Source organism: Lissotriton vulgaris, chromosome 1_1, assembly GCF_964263255.1.
Source record: "Lissotriton vulgaris chromosome 1_1, aLisVul1.2, whole genome shotgun sequence".
Lineage (NCBI taxonomy): Eukaryota > Metazoa > Chordata > Amphibia > Caudata > Salamandridae > Lissotriton > Lissotriton vulgaris.
This window is the reverse complement of record NC_141685.1, coordinates 1,070,011,749-1,070,034,835: the sequence shown is the minus strand read 5'-3', so window position 1 is coordinate 1,070,034,835 and position 23,087 is coordinate 1,070,011,749. Positions and strand designations below refer to the sequence as shown.

At 44.5% G+C, this 23,087-nt stretch overlaps 1 protein-coding gene across 1 annotated transcript in view; it reads right to left on the bottom strand.

Annotated features, from left to right (window-relative positions):
- The window catches only part of CIMIP4 (ciliary microtubule inner protein 4), a 331,753-nt gene that overhangs the window by 256,661 nt on the left and 52,005 nt on the right, over window positions 1-23,087 (bottom strand). Inside the window, exon 5 of the mRNA XM_086963196.1 lies at window positions 22,385-22,447. Within this exon, the coding sequence (XP_086819322.1) occupies window positions 22,385-22,447 (63 nt within the window). The remainder of the gene's footprint in view (window positions 1-22,384; window positions 22,448-23,087) is intronic.

Sequence of the window (23,087 nt, the reverse complement as noted above, 5' to 3'; positions counted from 1 at the left end):
TTCAAGACATGTATCATCAGGGCCTCTTCCAGCTTTTGAGGCCTGGAACCACATTTAAATAATGTTGCCCCATCATAGATCACAAAATAAAAAAGTACCTTAATTTGAGGTTTCGTTCGGTCTTGCAACTATCTCATGGCAACCCTCTGATAGGTTGTGGGTCTCACCCTTGTTTGTCTATTGGCTCTCTTAGGATGTCCTTGTACAGATTCCTAGTGAAATTGCTTGTATGGAGACCACTCATAAAGGGATCAGTCCAGGTTTCAGACACATCACTGGTTTCTTAACTGGAATACACAAATTGCTAGCACATTTTCAGTTTTCTATGAAATGGCTATTGCATGGATTTTATCGTCCTGTGCTGGTGAAGTACCTTGTCTTCTGCAATGGTCTCTATGAATGTCCAAGCCTGACAACTCTTTTGACCTATAGGTGGATATAGGTAATTAATCAGTGACACTTACCAGTGACTTCCTACTCACTTGCTGGCGAGCATTGGTCTCTACAGTGCAGGTCAGCCCCACAACTACTGATACTCTCACAATTCATGATGAACACTTTCTGACCTGCTTCTTTGATCCAATGCCCCTGTCTATGGATGCCAAACCACAGGCACACATTTCCTCCCACACGCTATGCTATATGCACAGCAGCCTTGGTCACCACCTATCATATGTTTGATTTCTGTTCAGTTCTTTTGTGGTTAAGTTGCCCAACTGTAACACTATGTAGCAACACCAAGTTACCCAAAGAGACCAAAAACAGCGTAATAATCTAAGATGGGACCTCTCCTTATGTGCATGGTGGGCGTTTCACTCATTAAAGGAATCTGTTCTGGAAGGAGTATGGTTCCATATTTAGGACTGAACTGCCTTCGTACAATACCAGACCCTTCCGTTTCCAGAAGCAGGGAAGTCACTATATTGTGGCTGAAATAAAGACCCACATAAATGTCTACTTCGCAATATTATTTGCGATTCTGTCATCATGTTAAGCACATATACAATTAAGAATAGTAAATCTGTACTTCCCTACGTTTACTGCCTTGACGATAAAGTGCTGGTCGATGTAGTGCATTGTTTTTGCATGTCGCCATCTTGACTATGATACAGTGACATAGAACCATCCAGGAAGGTGTATCCAACCTAGTTGCACAAGGGTCTCATCTGTGCTAGATTTTCAGAATATATAAACGAGTAACGAGTAGATATAATGCATCAATGCATGTTCAGTTATTCTATTTAAGGTGGGTAACCAGAAAATATAGCATTGGTCCTCCCACCTTGAACCAATGTTGTACACCCTTGCAGAACAGAAATATAGGCTGCCAAGGTATTAAATAATCCTGGCCACTAATCTTCAGTTTGGATAAGTTACACTATCTTCCTGCTCTATAACCACAGTCTGGGAGAGGTGAGCTTCAGTGCTGAAGGGAGATTGAGGTAGAGCCCGAGAGGCTTTTGCAACAACTTAATGCTTGTCCATCTGATAAATTACATGGAGGGCTGAAGCAAAGAAAAGTAGCTCCCTGAATGTAAGAAGCAAAATGATATAAATCATTAACTCAAAAGGGTGTTAAAGAAGCTAAGCCCCAGAGGAATAATAAACACAAGAAGAGGAAAAAAAGTAATTTAAGAAGAAGCAAGCAAATGAGAGTTACAAGATAGCCACTCAACAGTAAGCAATCCGTCTTTTGACAATAGATAGCTAAATACTGTCTTTAGGCAAGATCTAAAAAATAACAGACTGTAATGCAGCCTTATTAATGACCTCTGCTGAAAAGGCACTTGCTGCTTGGCGGCAACAAGCACACTGACCCTGAAATCGGATGTAAAAAAACAATTACCCCCTTTCTAGAGTCTTCCCCAGCCTGGGTCCTTGCCAATGACTACGCCACATAGAGAGCTTGGTATGGCACGTCTTTTTTCTTCTGCATGTAGCCACAAACTCAACATTCTAAACCTGCATTCACTTCACTATGCTCTAATGCTTATGTCACAGTTCTATGGAGTCCATCAGAAACCACGAGGATTCCGTCTTTGCAAACTCACATGACACTGCATCCCCCCCTCTGTTAAATAAAAAAATTAATTTTGTACAAATATTTACACAATCATAGTTCTTCAATGAGTCTTTGTGGTACTTTGATCACGGATGTATGACGTTAGAACGCGCACGTTACCACGACCTACCATTACAACGCGGTCGTAACAACGAAAGTTGTTACCACGCATTGCGCTGGGGGGGCGCAAAATTAAATAATTTAATTTACTATTCCAACACCAGCCCCCGTGGATAGTAGGGAAGGTGTTGGGATAGTAAATTAAATCATTTCCTATCCTTGAGCGCCCCCCAGCGCAATGCGTGGTAACAACTTTCGTTGTTACGACCGCGTTGTAATGGTAGGTCGTGGTAACGTGCGCGTTGTAAGCGTTGCATACCTTTGATCACACATGCGAATGTGTCTTCACAAACTGGTGCCACTCAGTAGAAGTGTCCATGACCTGCGTTGGAGATTTAGGAACAACAGCGGTCAGGGTTTTTTTATTTGTCCTTTCAGACCCAGTCTCGACATTGACATAGGTGCCTGACGAGCGATGAGCCACCTGTCAGAAATATGAGGAATCTTGTGCAATGGACTCCCCAGGACATTGGGCAGTCACCATGTGTCCTTTGCTGGGCACAACATGAAAGGGCTCAGCATTGAGTGAAAATACTGTTCTTTCTATGTCGGCGCTTAACTGCACAGAGCTTCATGTTCCTTTTATGATCCAAGTCTTTTTCACACATTTCTTTCCAGTACTCAATCTTTTGGTGGTCCTTTGAGGTAACTTGGTCATCATGGCTCTCCCGAACATCAAGGTTGCAGGGATTTTACTTGTGGTTGAGTGAGAGGTCAAACGGTAAGCAGTTTTACGGCCGAGCTTTTGCATGGCATCACGCTTAACAAGTTTCCTAAGAGTATTCATGAAATGTTAGACAAGGTCATTAGCCCGTGGCAATATAGGTGTGCTCTTCTGATGCTTCACATTAAGATGACTGCGAAAGTCTCTCAATTTTATTACAAGACCAGATGCTACCATTATGCATTATTCCTTTAATGCCACTCCACACAGCACTTGAATGGCCTTTTACATCATAAAGAAAGCATTCTAGAACAGATAACATATAATAAGTCCATGCACAGAACAATCTGTCTCTTTTAATGCTGTTCCTCGCAGATAAGTACCTTCATTTTTATTTATCGTTTGCCTACTTATGTTATTTCATGTTTATATGAGTTATTTCATGTTTAAGTCACTGTTTACTTATGTCACCGTTTGCTGCAGTTGCTAATTTATTCAATTCAATCAAGCTTTATTTCGACAATGCATGTCATAAAAGCATATAAATAATAAAATCCATAAAAATAGCATAAAAGCGTTATTGTAAAATTCATAGTTCAACATGCAATAGGAGTAAGTTCACATCTTAGCCCTATTGACTAATGTGGGCAATTCGGTTATATTTTACAGCATTCTGGCATAGCCACTGATAGAGTTGCATCTTTGAATGTATACCTACATCCATCCCAGGAACTTAGCAACAGACAGTTGCTAATTCATGGAAACCTGTGGGTTAGATTTAGTTTTCTTAGTGGTTGGTCTTCTTTAGTTTTCTTAGTGGTTGGTCTTATTATTTTATCTTCCTGGCGTTTCACCTGTTTTCAGGTGTTTGCCAGCCATTATCCTGCTTTAATGCAGTCTAGTGTGTCTGAGGCACTCACAGCACATACCTACTTCTGAGCGGGCTGGCTCTACACCGCTCGCCACCCACAGTGTCCGGACTGGCGAGGCGCAAATGAGCGCCTCTGGCTACTGCGGACCCAGCAGTGCTTGTGCATGCATGTGACTGAGTCCCATGGGCTGCATCGTGGATGACCGTGGCCTCTGTAGTGTCTGTGCTGGCAGCCCCAGAGGTCTCGGAGCTGCTCAGTTCCTCTGGGGCTGCCGGGGTAGGCCGCATTTAACCAAAGCATTCTTGGGCAACAGCGCTTCGGGTTGATAGTAGAGCAAAGCACTGGGCAATGGCATTGCTGGCCCAGCACGTAGGGTGCCACCGTATTTGTTTGGGCTTTGCCCAATTCATTATAATGATAATAAGTGGCCACTAGGAGTCCCTGTAACATCGCAGTAGCAGTTGACATTTGTAGCGTCTCCGCGATTCCCTGCTTTCAGTCAGGATTTATTGCTCCACACCCCGGCGTTGTGATAGGGTGGAGATATAGTGCTTCCCAACGATATTTTAATAAGAAGAAGCTTCTGTAAAAGCATCCCCCTACTCCCTCATTAGGCTAAGATGTCAGATCAAGAGACAGACAGCTCTGACACGGCACAGGCCAATATAAGGAGGAGTTAATTAAGAGACTAATTCAACATGAGATGCGCACTTGCGTATGCGAGACTCTTGATCAGGTGATGGTTAAAAAAAGATCTATGAGATCTGATAATGATTTGCACCATGGATCCAGCTCGGGGGGTTTGAGGGGCGGGGGGGAAGACTTCGATTACAGAGATAAAGGCGGTAAGAGTGGAAAACATCTAAACATTTAGAGAGAGGGTCCAAGCCACCTAAAGCATGGGAGGTCCAAGCACCTCAAAAAAGATGGGAGGTTCAAGCACTTCGAAAAGGAGGGGAGGTCTAATCCACTTGATGGTGATGGGTGTCCTATGCCGCACAAAATTAATAGTGTCTGACGCGGTATGACAGAATCAGGTGTCCCAAACGGCATGTAGGAGATTGAGTTGAGAGAGGAGGAACAAGAGAGCAAAGAACCCTTAGAGGAGTATGTGTTAGACCTTGACCAGGGGGACCTTGAGGAGGAGGACCTCTTTAATGAGGATGAGACTCCTCCTACCTCCAAGGGAATAGTTAAAGACCCAATAGGGGAGGAAGTGTTTTCCCCACACAGAATTAGGCACCCCAGAAGAGGAGAATGGTAGCCCAATGGACTGTGTCGAGAAAGAAGCCCATAATGTTGTAGAGGCAGTTCAAGGCCTGTAATACATGGGAAAGTCTGTCTTACCCCTAACCTAGACCCGGAGTTTATTACCTTCTGCTTTAAGCTAGGGAAAAAACCAAGGAGGCGCTCAAGAGGTCCCTTAAGTCTTGCCAGGACTGCCTCCTTGACGTACTGGGGCCCCTGCCTAGGATTATCGACATGGCCAAAGAGGCACATGGTAACAAGCTCCCACTATATATAAATCTCCTAAGGGGTTGGAGTCAAAGGGCTCTGGTCCTTCTTGGAAATGCCAACGCTGGCCTCACTGCTGAAAGGCGAATATCAATATGAATAATAATCCTAAACTTGGAGATCTTACAGAGAGAGAGGACCCTCTAAGAACCACAAGGGTCTTTTATTCAGTGAGAACATGATCAACACCCTGGGCAAGTATGTTGCAACCTTTACTGCCATCAACAAGGCCCAATCAAATATGCACAGAGTGTTGAGCCCAGGTGTATGTGGACTCGCCGGCAGAGGCGGACTTTCTGCTGGCCGTGGTTACCAGAGTTCCCACTTCTCAAACTTCAGACGAAGAGGCTTTGGCATAGGATATCAAGCCTGAGCAACCACAAACTTCTATCCCCAAAGAGAACGTTTCCATCATGCAAGGGGAAATAGGTAACGTGGTCAAGGCCAACCCATTACCAGGGTGAGTACATCGATTTCACCTACTTCTTTCCAGGGCAGAGTTGGAGGTTGCCTCTGACTTTTTACCCAGGCTTGGGAAACAATTACAGAGGGCCCTTGGGTGCTAGAGACCATCCAGGGTTTCAAGATATATTTCTTGAAGAAACCTTTACAAGCTGTTACCCCAAGAGGACTAGGTTTGACTACAGATCAGCAGAGCGTGGTGGGGAAGAGGTAAAATGTATGTTGCAGAAGGACGCCATTTTAGAATTTCACTTGGACCACAGGGTTTTCATAAGTACACTTTTCCTTGTGGAAAAGAAAGGCAGGGGATAGAGGCCCCTGATAAACCTATGAGATCTGAACAGGCTCCTTGTATACAGGCATTGCAAGATAGAAGAAATCCGTCTCTTAAGGGATATGTTGTTAGAGAAGGAATAATGATAAAGTTGGACCTGAAAGATGCCTACTTTACCATTCCAATGGCTACTTTACCATTCCAATGGCCAGAGAGTGTCATTGCTATATTCAGTACACCTGGTGGGCTGTCTTTACCAATTCTGTGTGCTCCCCTTTGGATTCTCATCGGCACCATGGTGTTTAACCAAAGTGATGAGAGATGTACCTTTCTACCTTAAGGAGAACGGTGTGCATATTATCATCTACTTGGACGATACTCTTATCATGTCCCAATAGCAAACACAGATTTTGAAGGACCTGGAAATGGTTATGTCCCTTCTAAGAGTTTGGGTTTCATAGTAAACAGGGAGAAGTCTATTCTTATCCCCTCCAGGTCTCTGGAGTTATTAGGCTTCATAATAGACACAGTGAATGTGGTTCTACTTTTTCCCTTAAAGAAGATCACCAAAATTCGAAAAGAGATAATGTATGTGCTGAAATGGGAGTCTTTAACTTTGCGGGACAAGCCAGACTTTTAGGTCTTCTGTCTTCTTTCATTTAGGTAAACTTTCCAGGTCCCTTACATTACTGCGCTTTGCACAGAATAAAAGTGAAGGTCCTTCGGGCAGGATTGTGGTATGGAGAGAAGATAGCTCTAGATCAGGAAGCAAATCGAGTTGAATTGGTGGATGGCGAATTTGGACGTCGGGAATGGCAGGGCAATTTTTGAATGCTCCCTAGTATTTATTCTGGAATCGGATGGGAGTTTGCACGGTTGGGGTGCATGCTTGGGTGCACTGGAAACTGGGGGATTGTGGTTGCACACACAGAAATCACATCACATAAATTATTTGGAGTTGACTGCAGGTCTCTGTGCCCTTATGAGTTTCAAACATTTTTGCAAGGCAGAGAGATTTCGGACAATGTTTCTGTGGTAGCATATGTAAATCGCTTAAAAGGGATGAGACCTTAGGACCTGTCAGACTTACCCAAGAATAACTGGCTGTTTTTCTTAGAGCACAAGATCAGATTGAAGGCAGAGTATTTGCCTGGAACTGCAAATGTGTCTGTGGATTGGAATTCAAAGTTTTTCAGGGACTGCAGCAACTGGAAATTGAGTTGGGCCGTTTTCAGGAAACTGTGACAGATTTGGAGGCTACTAGATTTAGACCTCTTTGTGAGCAGGCTGACATTTCAACTGAAGAGGTACTACAGTTGGATGCCAGACCCAGGTTCTCCAGCGGTGAACACCTTCCTTCACACCTGGAAGGGGTGTAACACTTAAGCTTTCACGCCATTCGCGATGATTCAGACGGTTCGTCAGAAGGTGAGGTAAGAGAGATGTTCTCTTGTCCTGATAACTCCCTTTTGGGTATCACAGGCATGGTTTCCAATGACATTGGAGCAAGCTTGCGACATACCCTTTTTGTTTCCTGCAGTAGAGGGTCTTTTGAGGGATGCAGATGGAGAGGAACACCCTCTGGGTCTGACAGGGAATATGACAGGTCTTTTGGGAATAGCTGAGGAACTCTCAGAGAAGTACTGGGCTCCAGGAACAAGCTATGGGTATAAAGGAGTATGGAAAATGTGGGTACGTTGGTGCTTGGAAAGAAATTTGGAAATCGCGGAGGCTCCTATAGTTGAAGTGTTTTTTTTTTGTACAACAGTTTGACATGGGTCTTAGCTACAGGACGATAAACTGTTACAGGTCCACAGTTTCTTCAGGACACAATCTAATAAAGGGCAGGAACATGGGAAAACATTTTCTGAACTGTGGAGAACTTAAGAGCATCAGGTTGGGGAGGCCCCCAGGACCTAGGTGTGAAACCCTATGGAATGTAAATTTAGTTCTGAGTATCTTTTCCTCTTTGCCTGGTAATAGATACTTAAACCTGAAAAAGTTCTGGGAAACTGGCTTCCTTACTCTGTTTAATATCCTGTTGTGGTGAGTCGAATGTCAAAGCTTTGGAGGTAAGTAACAGAGTATACAACGCCTTTGAGGTAACTTTTGAGATTATTAGGAGAATAAAAACATTGTCTGACACCATTTGTTACCCTAAGTTTGATTCTTGCAGAAAATTGTGTGTTGTGAATTGCATGAAGGAATATGATTCCAGGGTGAGTGAGTTTCATCCTGATGGTACTGAACAATTTCTGATTTCCTTTGTAAAACCCTTTAAAGTGGTAACCAGTGCAACTATTGCTAGGTGGGTGAAATGGATTATGCGATTAGCTGGTGTTCAGGTTTCAGGTTTTAAAGTCTTTATTTCGATTTTTTAGATCATAAAAGACAGGTAAAAACACAATAAAATTTAAACATACATAATAATATAATATATACAATTGCAAAGAAAAAGTTTTGATTAAAAAAAACCTCCATTTTACAATTTCATATATTTCATTGCAATACTAATATCAGAATTAAACAATGTGATAAAGACCTAATACAGATAAAACCTGTTTAGAGATTTAAAATACAAGGACAAAATCAGGAAACAAGTTCAAAGTGCCTGCAGGTATCTTAATCTAATCACCCACGACCACCCCAAGAATTTGGCAACGGCCACAACTACCACCTCTGAGGTATTAGTTTGAAGCGCCCAAATAGCTTCAGCGCTCCCTCTGATTTTAAGATGGCGGAAAATAGGCCCTAACCATTTACTTCTTGGGGCTTGATAAGCCGGGCATGCACATAAAAGATGACCCACACTCTCCTTATGTACAAGACACAAAGGGCACAAGTCACTCACTTGATTGGACCAGTTCCTAGTAAAAGATCTTAAAAGCAGAGTACCTACTCGGAACTGATGATAAAGCTTCTTATCTAGGGGCTTAGTTATGTCATCCCAATAGTTCTCTAGGAGAGGGTCCAGTTTATGGCGCAGGAACATTCCTGTTAAACTAACGCAGTCTGAATTGGTAACAAGCCCTTTACGAACAGAAGCCCAATAAAGTGCTTTATATTCCTGTTTTGATGGAAAGCTGGTATGTCTCGGAGAAGTCCATAGCTCATTAAGGCCCATCTCATCCAGAATCAATTTTACTTCGCGCAACCAGGGTATGCTACTAGACCCCCAGATGGATCTTACTTCCTCAAGTTCTCTAGCAAAGAGGCTTATGTCTGGGGAGGTCCAGATGCGTCTCCACATAGCTACTAGTCTGTATCTAGCCATTTCATTAATTGGGTTACAACCCATATCTAGACATAGAGGTTTGATTGGGGAAGATTGTGGAAGACCTACTAATTTCCGCATAGATTTGTTTTGAACCTTCACCAGTGTTGATAGATCCATATGCCCCCAAAGGTCTGCCCCGTACAATATTGCGGAGCTTACCTTAGTAGTATAAATCTTAAGTGCTGGTTTGATGCGTTTTGTTAAGGACCTTTTTTGTTCCTGTAAAAGACAACCTGTGAGGCGAGCAAATTTTAAATGCAGTGTATCGAACTGTGGTTTCCAACGGAGTCGGTAATCCAGGGTTACTCCTAGATAGGTCATGACCTCAACTTGTTCTAGGCCCACTCCATTCAAGGTCACTGAGCTCTTAATGGGACAGCTTTTAGTCAGAACCATAAATTTAGTTTTGTTTACGTTAATTTTAAGATTGTTGACAGTTCAAAACTCCTCGAATCGGGTCAATGCAGCCTGCAAACCCCCACGAGTCTTTGAGAGGAGCAAAGTATCATCAGCGAAGATGAGCATGGGGAACTTTGTCCCTCCCAAGGAGGGTGGATCTGTGGGGGTGTTCGCAAAAAATTTGACCACCTGGTCGATGAACAATAAAAAGAGTGTAGGTGCCAGGACGCAACCCTGACGGACGCCACGAGTTACGGGAAAGCAGTCCGTCACCTGCCCTTGGCCTCCCCACCTCACCCTAGCAAAGTTCTCCTCATGTAGTCTAACAATCATGTCCAGTAGTTCTAATGGCAGACCCAGATCTCTAAGAACGGTCCAGAGTTTGGCCCTTGGCACAAGGTCAAAGGCCGATTTCAGATCAATAAAAGCGGCATAGATCGTTCCGTCGCCCAGCAGCACCACCTTCCAGTAAATCAGACAAAATCTGAAGACCTGGTCAATGGTGCTGGTGCCTGATCTGAAGCCGGCCTGTAGGGGGGACAAGATATTGTCCAACTCCATCCATCCCTGAATTCTAGCTAGGACCATCCTAGCAGTGACCTTTTGAAGTGAATCTATTAAACTTATTGGGCGGTAATTTCCCGGATCTGAACGATCCCCCCTTTTAAAAATAGGGAGGATCTCTGCCCCATTCCAAGACCCAGGGATCCTACCACCCATTGCAATAGCATTCACTACCTTAGTTATATATGGGACCCAGAGTTGGGGATTGACCTTGAATAAATCGTCCGGGATGCAATCCATCCCTGGTGCCTTCCCTTTTAGGACCTGGCGGAGCGCAGACTCGGTTTCCAGTGGCGTGAATTTTAGCTCTTGATTAGGTGTGAGGGTGATGACGTGCCTGGACAGAGCTGCGTCGATTTCTAGGTCAGAGTCCGTAAACTGACCAGAATAGAAATCAACCCATGTTTCTGCGGACACATGATTAACTGGGGCTTGGGAATCAGGATTTCTTCCCCACTTTACAATTTCCCAAAATGTAATCTGGTTGGCAGAAATGCATGCATTCAGTAGGTCAGACCAGAATAGATCATCCCACTCCTTTTTCGCCTGCCACTGGGTTCTTTTATACGTTAAGCGTGCCTCCTTGATATCCCTAGATATCCTCGATTTTACTGCTTTAACTAAACGTCCATGAGCCTCCCTACAGTTTTTATTGTACCATTTTTTCCGAGGGCCATGTACCTCAGCCGTGCCTTGCGTTGGTGGAATCGTCAAAAGAACCTTAAGACGGCCAAAGCACCGTTCGTGAAGGTCACAAATTTGATTACAAGCAGCCCTGCTGTGGGCAGGGACGAAATATCAGTCAAAGATGATGAGACTACCTCCGTTATACTATCAAGAAGGGTTGGGTTCTCTACAACTCTAGACCATCTAAGCCTTCTTCTATCGTTTGTTAGTACCACGTCCCCTGTTACATGAGCAGGGGAGGCGGACCTACCAAATCCACCTGGTAATCTCAAGCTAAGTGATAAAGGGTTATGGTCGCTTTCGGGGCGGGGCACTACTTCCATATCGATCAAAAGTGACCAGAATTCCATTTTTAGCAGGATATAATCTATCCGACTATTTCTTACCCCGTTATCAAAAGTGGATTTGCCAACTTTGTCAGAGGCTGTGAGCCCGTTGGTTGCCCTTAGCCCCCAGTTTAGACAAAGCCCCATCCAATGTAGGGCTGCCTCTGAAACTCTTTTAATAGTATCCAGAGAAAGCATTGGGATATTCCAGACAGTATCCTCTGCAAACCCCAAGTACTCCTCTGCAGCATAAAGCGGCTCGAAGGTGCAATTGAGGTCCCCTGCTAGAACGAGTAACTTGTCTCTCTCTACCCCTTCGAGGTATGAGTCTAGCACATCTAGGATACCGGGGCAGCGCCCACCTGGTTGGCCACGTACATAGATGTTAATAATTACAATATCCTGACAATTTTCTTTACTTAACCTAATTCCCAAGAGGTCTGGGTTATCCACGCAAATTTCCATTGATCAATAACCTATGGACTGTTTGACCCAAATCACTAACCCCCCGATGCCCGACCCTTATTACCCCTTATAGCAGGTTTGAAAAAATTTAGGAACCCAATCCTATAAATAGGATCAGGCGCCCAACTTTCCTGAAATAAAGGAATATCAAAGGTATCAATATAGTCCAACCAATCCTCTGAGTCCATACGACCCTTCAACCCTGCCACATTCCATGATGCTAGTTTAAGTGTTGTAACCTGGCTAGATGTTATAGAGCTATCCCTACCATTGTGATCCACTCCCAAGGGTGCTACCACACTCAGGTGTGGGCCCACCACCATGTCAACCTTCTGGTGGGGGTATACAGAGGCCACCACCAACTCCCTCTCAGTTCTAAATTCCCCCTGAGTAGACTCTACAGTACCAACTCCAACTACCCCGTCTAATTGGTTGCCCAAAGCCCTCCCATTACCACTTGATGTGTGAAGTCAATCGATACACTCCAGGCCAGAAAGGGGTTCATAACGATTAAACAATAATGGGTACTGCAAAAAGGAAGATGTTTTATCAGACTGGTATCCTCTAGCAGGTATCCTTGGGAAGGTATGGCTAGGGGGAGCTCACAGGATCGTCTCAGATAAAAATACCCAACACCTAGGGTCTGCACATCTCCCAACCTCCCAAACCTTGCATCCCTGCGGAGGAAATCTACCACCCAGGGATCCTTAAAGGATATGATAATACAGTCCCCTTCTAAGTCCTTAGTGCAATGTCCTAGCCATTCAACTCTTCTCACAAACAATATTTCTGTCGAGGAGGAAGGGGGAAGTGGGCGGTTTTTATTCAGCCAGAATACAACCTTGTTTCGGAGATCCCCATGTGATTCATTTGAACCCTCCCTAAGAGGGGCAACACCTGTCAAGATGATCGTATATGGTGTTGCTTCTATAGGTAGATCTGTACATGGGGGTATCCGTTTGCTGGCTTTTACAAAAGGTGTAGAGGGATTGTTGGATCTACTCCCCCTTGTACCATTAGTTAGTTTGGGCTGAGACGATACACTTGAAGCCTTCTTTATTACAATATCCTGGGGCCCGGTAGCCACTTGGGGTGCGGGGCTATTCGGCTGGTCTTGATGGTTGGATTTAAAGGGAGCCTTTTTTGGCACCTGGCACAAGGAAGCTGATGCAGTCATGCGATCATTATTCCCAGAGCTCCCCCCTGCCAATGAACCCTTGTTTTTAATTAAACCAGGATTGGGTGCTGTGCCTACAATTACTGACGAAGTAGTTTTACCTATGGTAACATTTTTCTGGCCTTTGGGGTTACTTAGGGAAGAACTGGGGTTCCCTAGAACGCTTTGGGAGTTTACCAACTTATTTAAGAGACCAGTATTGGTGTTAACTATGGACTCAAGTGCATCTAATTTAGAGGTCATCAGGCGCGTTCTGTCTAGTACGGGAAGCAAAAGAGTTTTGAACATAGCTTCCATTTTTAACAAACAACAAACTATCACCGCTGCTATAACAAGTGGGGCATGGGTCCGAAGGGCCAAAATGGGTATGTGATTTTCTCGGAAGATCATTTAAGACTGGGACAGAATGTGTGATGGAGGTGGCATCAAGAGTTGGGACAGTGAGAAGTACTGGGGCATTCGGTTTTTGAATCTTATTAACACCCCCCCTCTGTTGGCCTTTACTTCTTTTTCTTTTTCTTTTCCGTGATGTTTTTCTCTGTGAATCCTCAACCTCTGAGGAATCCGAGAGAGATTGACTGGCCAAGAGCAGACTATCCTCTCCCCCACTGGCTTGTGTGTTGTGGAAGCTAGAGTCACTCTCTACAGTCATAGTCAAAGTCGGAGGTAGGCCTTCCCCCTGTGCCTCACGATGTACGTCAGCCACCATTTCGATAAGATGGTGGCTCGTATTCGGAGGCTGGACATCAGGGCTGGGTATTGTAGCTAACCTTCCCATAGAGGATCGTTTATCGTTTAACAAATCTATAGAGAGCCTTTTTTCAACCATAGCTATCTCTTTTTCTAGAATTCCTGTGGCCCTAGTAATAAAAGCGTCTAAAGGACCAGAAACTACCCCATTTACGGTTTGTAACTGTACATTACGTTCTTTATCAGAACGTAGAGGCATGATAGATTAACACACAACACAACCCACAGCCCGTATAATACAATATTGGCACAACACTAATAAATACAGGGGGACAAAAGGGGGGTGGCCCAACCCAACGTCGTCCGACCACGGACGGCCACAGACGGCCCGCCCTTGTCCCGGGTTTCTCCCGGTCGCTCCCGCGCGCTCCCGCCCAGCGGGAATGGTCAGGGCAATTTATAGGTCAATGGGTAAAGGGGAGTGGCAGGCAGGGAGAGCAGCCCAGGTGCTGTTAATCCGGGCGGCGGGCGCTCCTGGGAAATGTAGTCCCAGACCCGCGCTCGCGCTCTGCTCGCAGCCCCGCTTGTCTAGCAACCACGTCCCAATTAATAAACAAAAGTCCGTGGATGGCAGCAGACAAACCCAGCGATGCGGGACCCGCGAAGCGGGTTCCGCGAGAGGTAGGCAAAGTTCTTAATAACTCACAATCCAGCGATCACCAAGGGTACCAGCAGAGCGTCCCAGGGATAGTCCAAATGCTGAGGTTTTTAAAGCTGATGGGGAGGGGCAGGAAGGGAGAGCAGCCCAGGTGCTGGTAATCCGGGCGGCGGGCGCTCCTGGGAAATGTAGTCCCAGACCCGCGCTCGCACTCTACTCGCAGCCCCGCTTGTCCAACAACCACCTCCCAATTAATAAACAAAAGTCCGTGGATGGCAGCAGACAAACCCAGCGATGCGGGACCCGCGAAGCGGGTTCCGCGAGAGGTAGGCAAAGTTCTTAATAACTCACAATCAAGCGATCACCAAGGGTACCAGCAGCTGGTGTTGATTTACAGAAGTTTCAAGCTCATTCTATGAGGGGGAATATGGCAGTCAGTCCATCTGGAAAATGTGGCAGATTGGAGGCTATCTTGAGGGCCACTGACTGGTCTAATTCTGATACATTTGCAAAACATTATTGTAAGCCAATTGAACACGTCTGATGTAGTTTTGGAGGGCTACCAACATGCATAATGTTAGCCTCTTGTGATGACATAGCGATTCCCCGAATTAAATGCCAAGGGAACCTGAATTTCATTGAAGACACGAACATTATCCTACCCTCCCGTCCCAAACGTGGAAACGTACCTTTTGCTGGAATGGTGGTGAAAAAATAAAAAGAAAGGTCATGATAAAGGGAGTAAGAGAAGAGTTATGGATATAAATGAACATTTGATAGTTGATCATCTTGTTGTTTTCTCTTTCTTCCAATTTTCTTTAATTGGTGTATTAATATTTCCTTTTCCTTTCCGATAATAACCACTAGTTTGCCTGCTGTAAGGAGCTTTGTTCCTCTGAGGTTTTGCGTTCCCAATAGATTCTTTATCTTTGTTCATCCATGAAGGAGGGAGCAAGTTACACTTCAAAACGAAGCAGAGTAGAATTAAAGGAATAATGCATAGGGCTCCTGGTTTTCCGTTTAAACTGAATTTTTACATATAAATACAGGCGGAAAACAAGTTTTCCTTTGTTTGTATTTTTATATAAAAACAGGAAAATACTAGCTGCCATGCTCCAGCAGAGAGTTGCCTCGCCACGCAGGGCTGGCGCTCATCACTTTCAGCTGCGGCAGACTGTCTGGGCAGTGTTTCTGGTCAGTATCATCTTTCCTTTACTGACACCTCTTTCTCTTAGCCTAATCGCTGCATCTGCATGATAACAGTGGTTAGGCCGATGCTTGAACTCTCCTGAGGTGTGGAGTGACCCCTGCCCTTGCATGAATGAAAAGCAGAGCATCCTGCAGGGCTCACAACAAAAACAAGCATTTGCATTGCAAAAGGTCTTTATTCTCCCTCGTCGACGTCGCTAAATGCCCCCTGCTCGTTGTCGTCAGTCGCCCGCACCTACCCCGCTCGTCGTGTTCTTTTACCAGCACAACCCCTCCTCCCCACCTCGCTCTTACCGGAACTGGGCGGCAAACTGAGGGATTGCCCCGGGCGGGAAAAGCCCTAGCTAGCTAGGCCACTGCATTTTATAGCCTCTATAACAGTGGTCTTCAAACTGTGGAGCGCGCTACCTTGGGGGGCCGTGGATGTGTTCCCAGGGGGGCGCTAATGGGTCTGCAATTACATGTAAATGAAGATAGCCTGGAAGCGGGAAAGGTTCGTTTCTAGGCGGTCTCTATTTACATGAAGCATTTAAAGTCCATAAGAAAGTGTGAGGACCGTAGTAATGAGCCATATGGTGCAGGTCCAGGGAGTGTGGAGACTGGGTTAAAAGCATAGCAAAAAAAGAAAAAAAAACAAATCTGCACTTTTTTCTCCACATTCAGGTAACTGCATATTAAAAACACGCACACACTGCAAAATTAAAATAAATGCAAGTTAAACTAATCAAAGGAAAAAAGACTCTTACCTTTTGAAATCTTGGTTAGCCAATGTGATCACTGCTAATGCTTTGTGTGTGACCAGAAAGTCACAGAATTAAATCCTTAATGGTTTAGTGAGGAATAGTTTATTAACAGTGGGACGAGGACACACTTTGTGACGGAAAACGATCTGAATGTCATTATATCAAAATGGAATTACAGTATAAAACATCTTGCTGCAAAATACTGTTTAAGATAAAACAAGTGCTTTAAAAATATATAGTTTAGTGATAAGCATTCAGATTATTTCTAGTGTAATTATTTTATATGTGTCCATTAAAAGGGTGCACTCTTTCGAATGGACATATATTAGCTCTCAAAATAAATTTGTCACCATGAAGCTCCAAGTGACTATTAACTAAAACCTACACTGGCTGCAAAGCTGCCTTTATATTTGGTGATGAATCAGTTGCACACATTTAGATTTCTTTCAGGAAAGGGGCATCCTGGTGGTAAGGCTTATGGTTTCTTTAACAGTTTTGTAATCCTCTCTCTGCTTCACAGGAGTACCTCCCCCCTGCCTGCATGTTCTTTGAGTGATCACTGGACCCCAGTTATGTCAGTCTTACAATGAAAAAGAACGTGGGGGGTTAGCATTCGGGCACACTTCACCCTTTCTGAACATGGAACAGGGCTCAAAGAACAGAGGGGAGTGGGGGGGGGGGTAGGCTAAATGTACTTTTTTTGTTCTTCTTTTACACAAAGCGGCAGAAAGCATGGTTTGGGCATCCGGCCTATTAGTGATGGCCCTGTTCAGTTGGCAAAGTAGACAGTCTGCTTTGTTATGTTATGTTATGTTATTGGTGATTTATAACGCACACAGCTACTCAGAAGAGTGTCCCGGCGCGAGCCCAGAAAGAAATGTGAGACAGTGAAAACAAAAGTACAGGCAGAAAGGGGACAAGCTTACTTGAATAAGAAGGTTTTGAGTTTTTTCCTGAACTGAATAGCGTTTTGAAGGCATCGTAGCTCCTGGGAAAGGGAGTGCCAAGACTTAGCTGCAAGATAAGACAAAGAACTGCCCCCCTTTCTTTTCAAACAGATTCTGGGTATGGAGGCCAAGCATGTGTTTGAAGAGCGTAAGATTCTGCCTGGGACATAAAACAAGAATTGTTTCCTCAGATACGCCGGGAAGTACTTGTAGAGAGCTGCATGGGCCGTAACTAAGGCCTTGAACATTTATCGGCAGCCAATGCCAGTTGCGTATATGTTGCCTCCCTCTAATGTGTTTGGGTAAGTCGAACAGCAGCCGCACAGCGGCGTTCTGCACAACCTGCAACTTATCCATAAGATAGCCCGGGAGGCCCACATACAATGCATTAGCATAATCAAGCCGGGAGGTGACCAAGGCCCGGACTACAGTTTCTTTGGCGGAGAGAGGCAACATGGGCAAACATTTTCTAAGAAGCTTCAAAATGCCAAAACAAATACCTGTCAATCCAGATTGAGCCGGATGCAGCAAGCCCTGCTGTTCAATGAAGTAGGTCAGCTGTTTATTGATCAGTTTCTCACAAACTTTGGCCACGCCAGGAAGCAGAGAGATGGGACGCTAACTGGACGGAGTGTGGGGGGTCCAGAGTCAGCTTTTTTATAAGCGGGACCAGCAAGGCCTGCTTCCAGGCGGGAGGAAGCGAGTCCGACCGCAGTGATGCGTTAATTAGCTGGTTCACAAGAGGATTGATGACTACAGCAGCACTGGCCATGAGGTTAGCAGGGCACGGATTGAGAGGGGAGCCAGATTTTAAAGAGGTCAAGGCAGCAAGGAACTCGGCCAGGGGTATGACAGAAAAAGAAGAAAACCCACGGAATTAGGGTCCGCTGGCACCTGCGTGGTCTGGGCTACTGGCGTGTCGAAGAGCAATTGAAGTGATCTAACTTTATTCATAAAAAAGTCAAAAGCTCCTCGCACCAGGCAAGGGAGGAGTGTGGGCATTGTTCATGGCTTTTGGAGACACATAGCTTTTAACAATATTAAACAGCTCCTTGTCACTATTGCCTGACATGAAGATACCATCAGCGTAGAAACAGCGTTTTGCTGCAGCGATCGCTGCGCAGTAAGATGTTTGAGCTTTTTTCAATTTGATCTTGTCAGCTAAGCTATAGTTCTGTCTCCATTTTCTTTCCAACCTTTTGCACTGTTGCTTTTGGGATTTAAGCAGGGGCGTAAACCAGGGTTTGAACAGGGGTGTAGTAAGACGTCGAGGTGAGACTTGTGGTGAAAGATCACAGGCCACCTTCTCAATCCAATTGTTAAACTGTCCCAGAGCCAAGTCCTGATCTTCAGGGAGATGTGGCAGACAGTTGGTTAGCGCAATGCACAAAGCCTCAGGATTGGTTTTGTGGGGAGCCCTACGTGAAGCAGCACATAGTTGGCTAGCCAAGGAGGGACCCTTGGCAATATTCCAGGAAAAGGGTATTAAACAGTAATCTGAGCAGGTAACTGGCTGCAGAGAGTTCACAAGCAGTGGCAAACTGGAGCAGACTACATCAAGCGTATGGTCACCGCTATGCGTCAGGGAGGAGACATATTGTTCAAGTTTGGTGGAATGCAACAAGGCAAGGAAATCATGCATGTCATTTCCATCCAGGTTATCCATGTGGATATTACAGTCCCCGAGGAGCAGAAAGTGAAAGTAGCGCAACGCTCTAGTAGGATCCAAGTATCCAGCAAGTTTGGGAAAGGGCTGATCGGGCCAGGGGGACGGTACAGCACAATCCCACCCAAGCAGTAGTGGGGGGGAAATTCTAATGCAAAAGTCAAGAGCTTCCACATCAGGAGAATCTGTAAGTTCAGTGAAAAGGCATTCCCATTCCTCTTTAACCACCACTGCCAAACCCTCCCCCACCCGTTTGTAGGGCTGTATGTATCATTGGTGCTACAGCTCCTTTAGAGACGCAGTGCCTATTTGCTGTGCCAGTGTTGCCTTGGTCCTCAGAGCAATGGACAAAGGGAAGGGAAAATTGAAGCATAGGAGACAACTTGATTTGGGCATCAGAGAGATGGGGGGTGGATGATGATAGATCAGAGGGAGAGGGATGAGGGATGAGGTGAGATGGGAGCCCATGTTGTTAACAAAGGTCAGAGGCGACAACAAGTTAGTAGCTATCATTAGTGAAGCAGGTGTAGTGATGCTTTTGCCCAGGGGCCCATTGCATCACAATTATGATTGTTGTACTGTAAAAGTGGGCATGAGGACTAATTTTTCTTGCTAGCATTAGGCCAGATAGCACCCTTGGGGCAAAAAGGGGGGCGAGCATAGAGTAGCTCATTCTTTTCAGAAAGAGACTGAGCTTGTTTTGAGATTGACGTGATGGTCAGACATGGTGGGGAATGAGTGAATGAAGGAGATTGCCAGCTACTTCGGGCTACAGCCATCATTAATGCAGCAGGTGGAGTTGCATTGGTGCCCACAGCAGCCCTATTATGGAGAGTAGTGTTGGCCAATTCTGTTCTTGCTTGTATGCTGTTGCTTTTTTTGTAAGCCTCACATTTAGTCTGGAGTACAATCTACAGAAGAGTACATCTAAAAAGATCTCATGATCCCCCTCCCTCCCCCTGCGATCATCTCTACCCCTTTCCAAATCCTTACCCTATAGTGTAGTGTAGTTCCTATATTCCAAATAGGCTCTGCGCATTGGAATAATACATCCTATAGATTTGACGTAGGACTTATGTCTACTAGGTCTCTATCGAATACATTAGACTTAATTGTGAGTGCCAGCTAGCTCAGAGGTCAATAGAAACTTTATTGAATAAACAAGAAGGGATTAGTTTCTGACAACCGCATAAACATGACGACTTTGTTTCCCCAAGAATAAACATATCTTCAGAGTCGTGGAAACAATAGATAGATATTTTACTCAGTCAATCGTGCATGTTTCGTTTCATCAGAGGTGCAGAGAAAATAGAGAGACTGGCGTTTTCAATAAAAGGGATTTACTGAACAGTCTTCTTTCTCATGCAAGTAAAGTGAACTGCTGCAATCGTAATACAGGCTGCAAAGTATAATGCGTACAGCGCGAAGAGTATTATAAAATAATACTGTAAAAGAATTGTATGGTTTGTAGACCATACATAAATACATAAATAAATAACCAAGGCTAAAAGTACTCAACTGGTGCTTCTAAAATACGCCTACCCCAATGTACCTAACCTAAGTCTAGTACGAGGGAAGAAGTAAGTGTGGTGTAGCATAGGTTTAGTTTCTTTGCCAAGAATATATCCAAGATATCTCTTTAGAGTATAATCAGGTCCATACCTTAGTTTAGAATGAAGGAGGTCTGGTGTCTCTGTCTCGGTACTCTATTTCCCAGCACCCCTCGAGGGGAACTTGGAAACCCTGGAGCTGGATTCTCAGAGAGAGAAAGAACATCTTCTCGATCAGTGCGTCAGCTGGAGGGTCAGCTTCCTTCGGCACTTGCTGTAGTGAGCTGCATCGGGCAAGTAGATAGTCAACCTGCTCCGAACCACCGTTTGTTTGCTAGAGCAAGTGAAGGCATATTTATACTTTGAAGGTGCCTAGTTTGACGTAAAGGCGGGCATAATAACGTCATCAAAGAGCCCCAAGGGAATGGTAGTTCTTTGAAAACTCCATGAGTTCTTGGACAAATCAATATTCAAGCAAGGGGATGTCCCTGACTGCTTAAGCCGATTTTCCAAGAATTTGTTGTGGCTTTCTGGTACGGGTGGAAGTAGCCATGCCTGTATTTGGACTGCATGGGCTATGCCTAAATATGGGTATGATTTCTATGCCTATATTAGGGCAATGTGAATTGTACCTATATAAGGGCATGAATCGGGAAACAGTAGTTTTTGTGGGGTGCCCAACTTCAAAACATTTTGCTTAGGGGGGCTCAGAGCACAAACGTTTGAAGACCTCTGCTCTATAGCATCCTTCATAACATTTTTTATGGCTCTGTACACAGAACCCTCTGTGAAATGTGGTGTCCCTTACTCCACATCCGCCCACGGTGCCAGCATCCACTGCTTGAATTGACAGAGGAATAGCCACAGAGGTCATTGATCTGGTGAAAAACCAGGCCCGATCATGGAATAAAAGGTGCACACTTTTTATTTTTTATTACAATCAGTACTTTGAATGGATACTTTTGATCACAATCAAAAAGTGACAGTTGTACTACTACGGAAATTATGTTACTTCAAAATCACACCTAGGTAACATCTTATACTGTTCACGTACATCTTTGCTGAAGCGCTACACGATAAGAGAGTTTCTAGTGTCACAGTGTCCCAGGTCTTTAAGCTCTAAGTCAATTTGTAAGCTGATCGTTGAACAGCATAAGCAGTAAAAATTAGCAGCATTAATTGAGGACTCCATGTCCTCTTCCTCTGTGATTTTGGGCTAAAGATTTGTGCGCATCACGAAAGAAAGAAAGACAATCTATTTATTTAAAATGAAATATACACATATTAACAGTATAAGTGCTTATAAACATCTTCCCTCACTTCAGCAGGTTTGCATGTTCAGAGGTGGTTCTGACATCTTGAGGGTTATTTATATCCATTATCTAATAACTTTAAAGAGTATTTGGGACATTTTGCAAATGGCAAAGTTTTCAGATGAATGTATAGTGTTGACCAATAACAACCGAATGCATGTGTGCATTGTCAATTTAAATAAATGTGGAAAAATACATGCAGCGTCGACTTTTACTTGTGGCAAAAATAAATGTGGGTAAATACAGATAAAATACCCAAAAATAAATATGGATAAATACAGACGGAAATGGCAAAAAATAAATACCATAAAAACGGTAGCCCTAATAATGCATAATGTTAGCCTCCATGTCTTTAATGATATTCAGATTCTCTTGGAATTTAATTTGGAGAATCGCTATTTTACCCACACACACAAGGTTAATTACAGCAGGCACTGGGGGGGCTCAGAGAGAGAGAGAGGAAGAGTGAAAGATAGGGATGGAGGGGGAAGGTAGAGCGAAAGTGATCAGAGAGGGAGAAAAGAGAAGAAGAGAAGGAAAGAGAGAGAATAAAAAGACGCAAAGAGAGAGAATACGCAAGGAGACAAAGAATTGATGAGGTCCAAATTAAAATCACAGAGAATGATACATGGAGTGGTCCACCACACCTTCTGTATCTGTGTATCACACATATTTCCAAAAGTTACATAAACACCTTCTGTCCGGGGCCAGAAAACATCTCACCACAGCCCTGAAAGATCTCACCTGTTCTGGGATTTCAGATTTCATCCGCTTATCTCCGTCTGCTTGAGATGAATATACGTACTCCTGTGAGAAAGTAAAATGAAGAGTGAATCACCCCAGTGCAGAGTATGATTAAGGAAGGAGCTATTTTACAGGCCCCGGTCTCCCTGAAGGAAAATATTTGCATCCTTTCTACCCATGCCATGCAACCTGAAAATGGGAAACCACCACAGCACTGGTCTGCCAGACAGACTGGTGTTAATTTCAGTGACCTCATTACTGAATGTGCCTGAAATGGAATAAATGTGGACAGGTCTTGTTATGTATGGCTTCCACAGGAACCCATAATTGAGAACATGTTTGAAAACCCAGTTTTTCACTGTCCTGATGTCAGAGCAATGAAAGAAACGAGTGCCAGTGTTCAGATAGATACTGATCTGTAGCCTAGGTCTTCAGGGGAAATGTCAGTTCACAGTCCACTACACTTAGGTCTCTGCAGAACAAACAGAGGCTGAGGAATACCAATTGCTTCCTCCCTGGCCTTCTCAGGTCTGCACAAACCTGCTGCCAGGGGATACCGAATTGGCTGAAGATCGGCTCTGACACAGCAGCTGCCAGCAGGTAACTGAGAGTGGTGGCTGGGTTGGAGGAGGGAATATACAGAGGTCGCTGGGGCAGAGTAGCAGGACATGAGTTAATACATTTTCTAAACATTAGGAGGGGC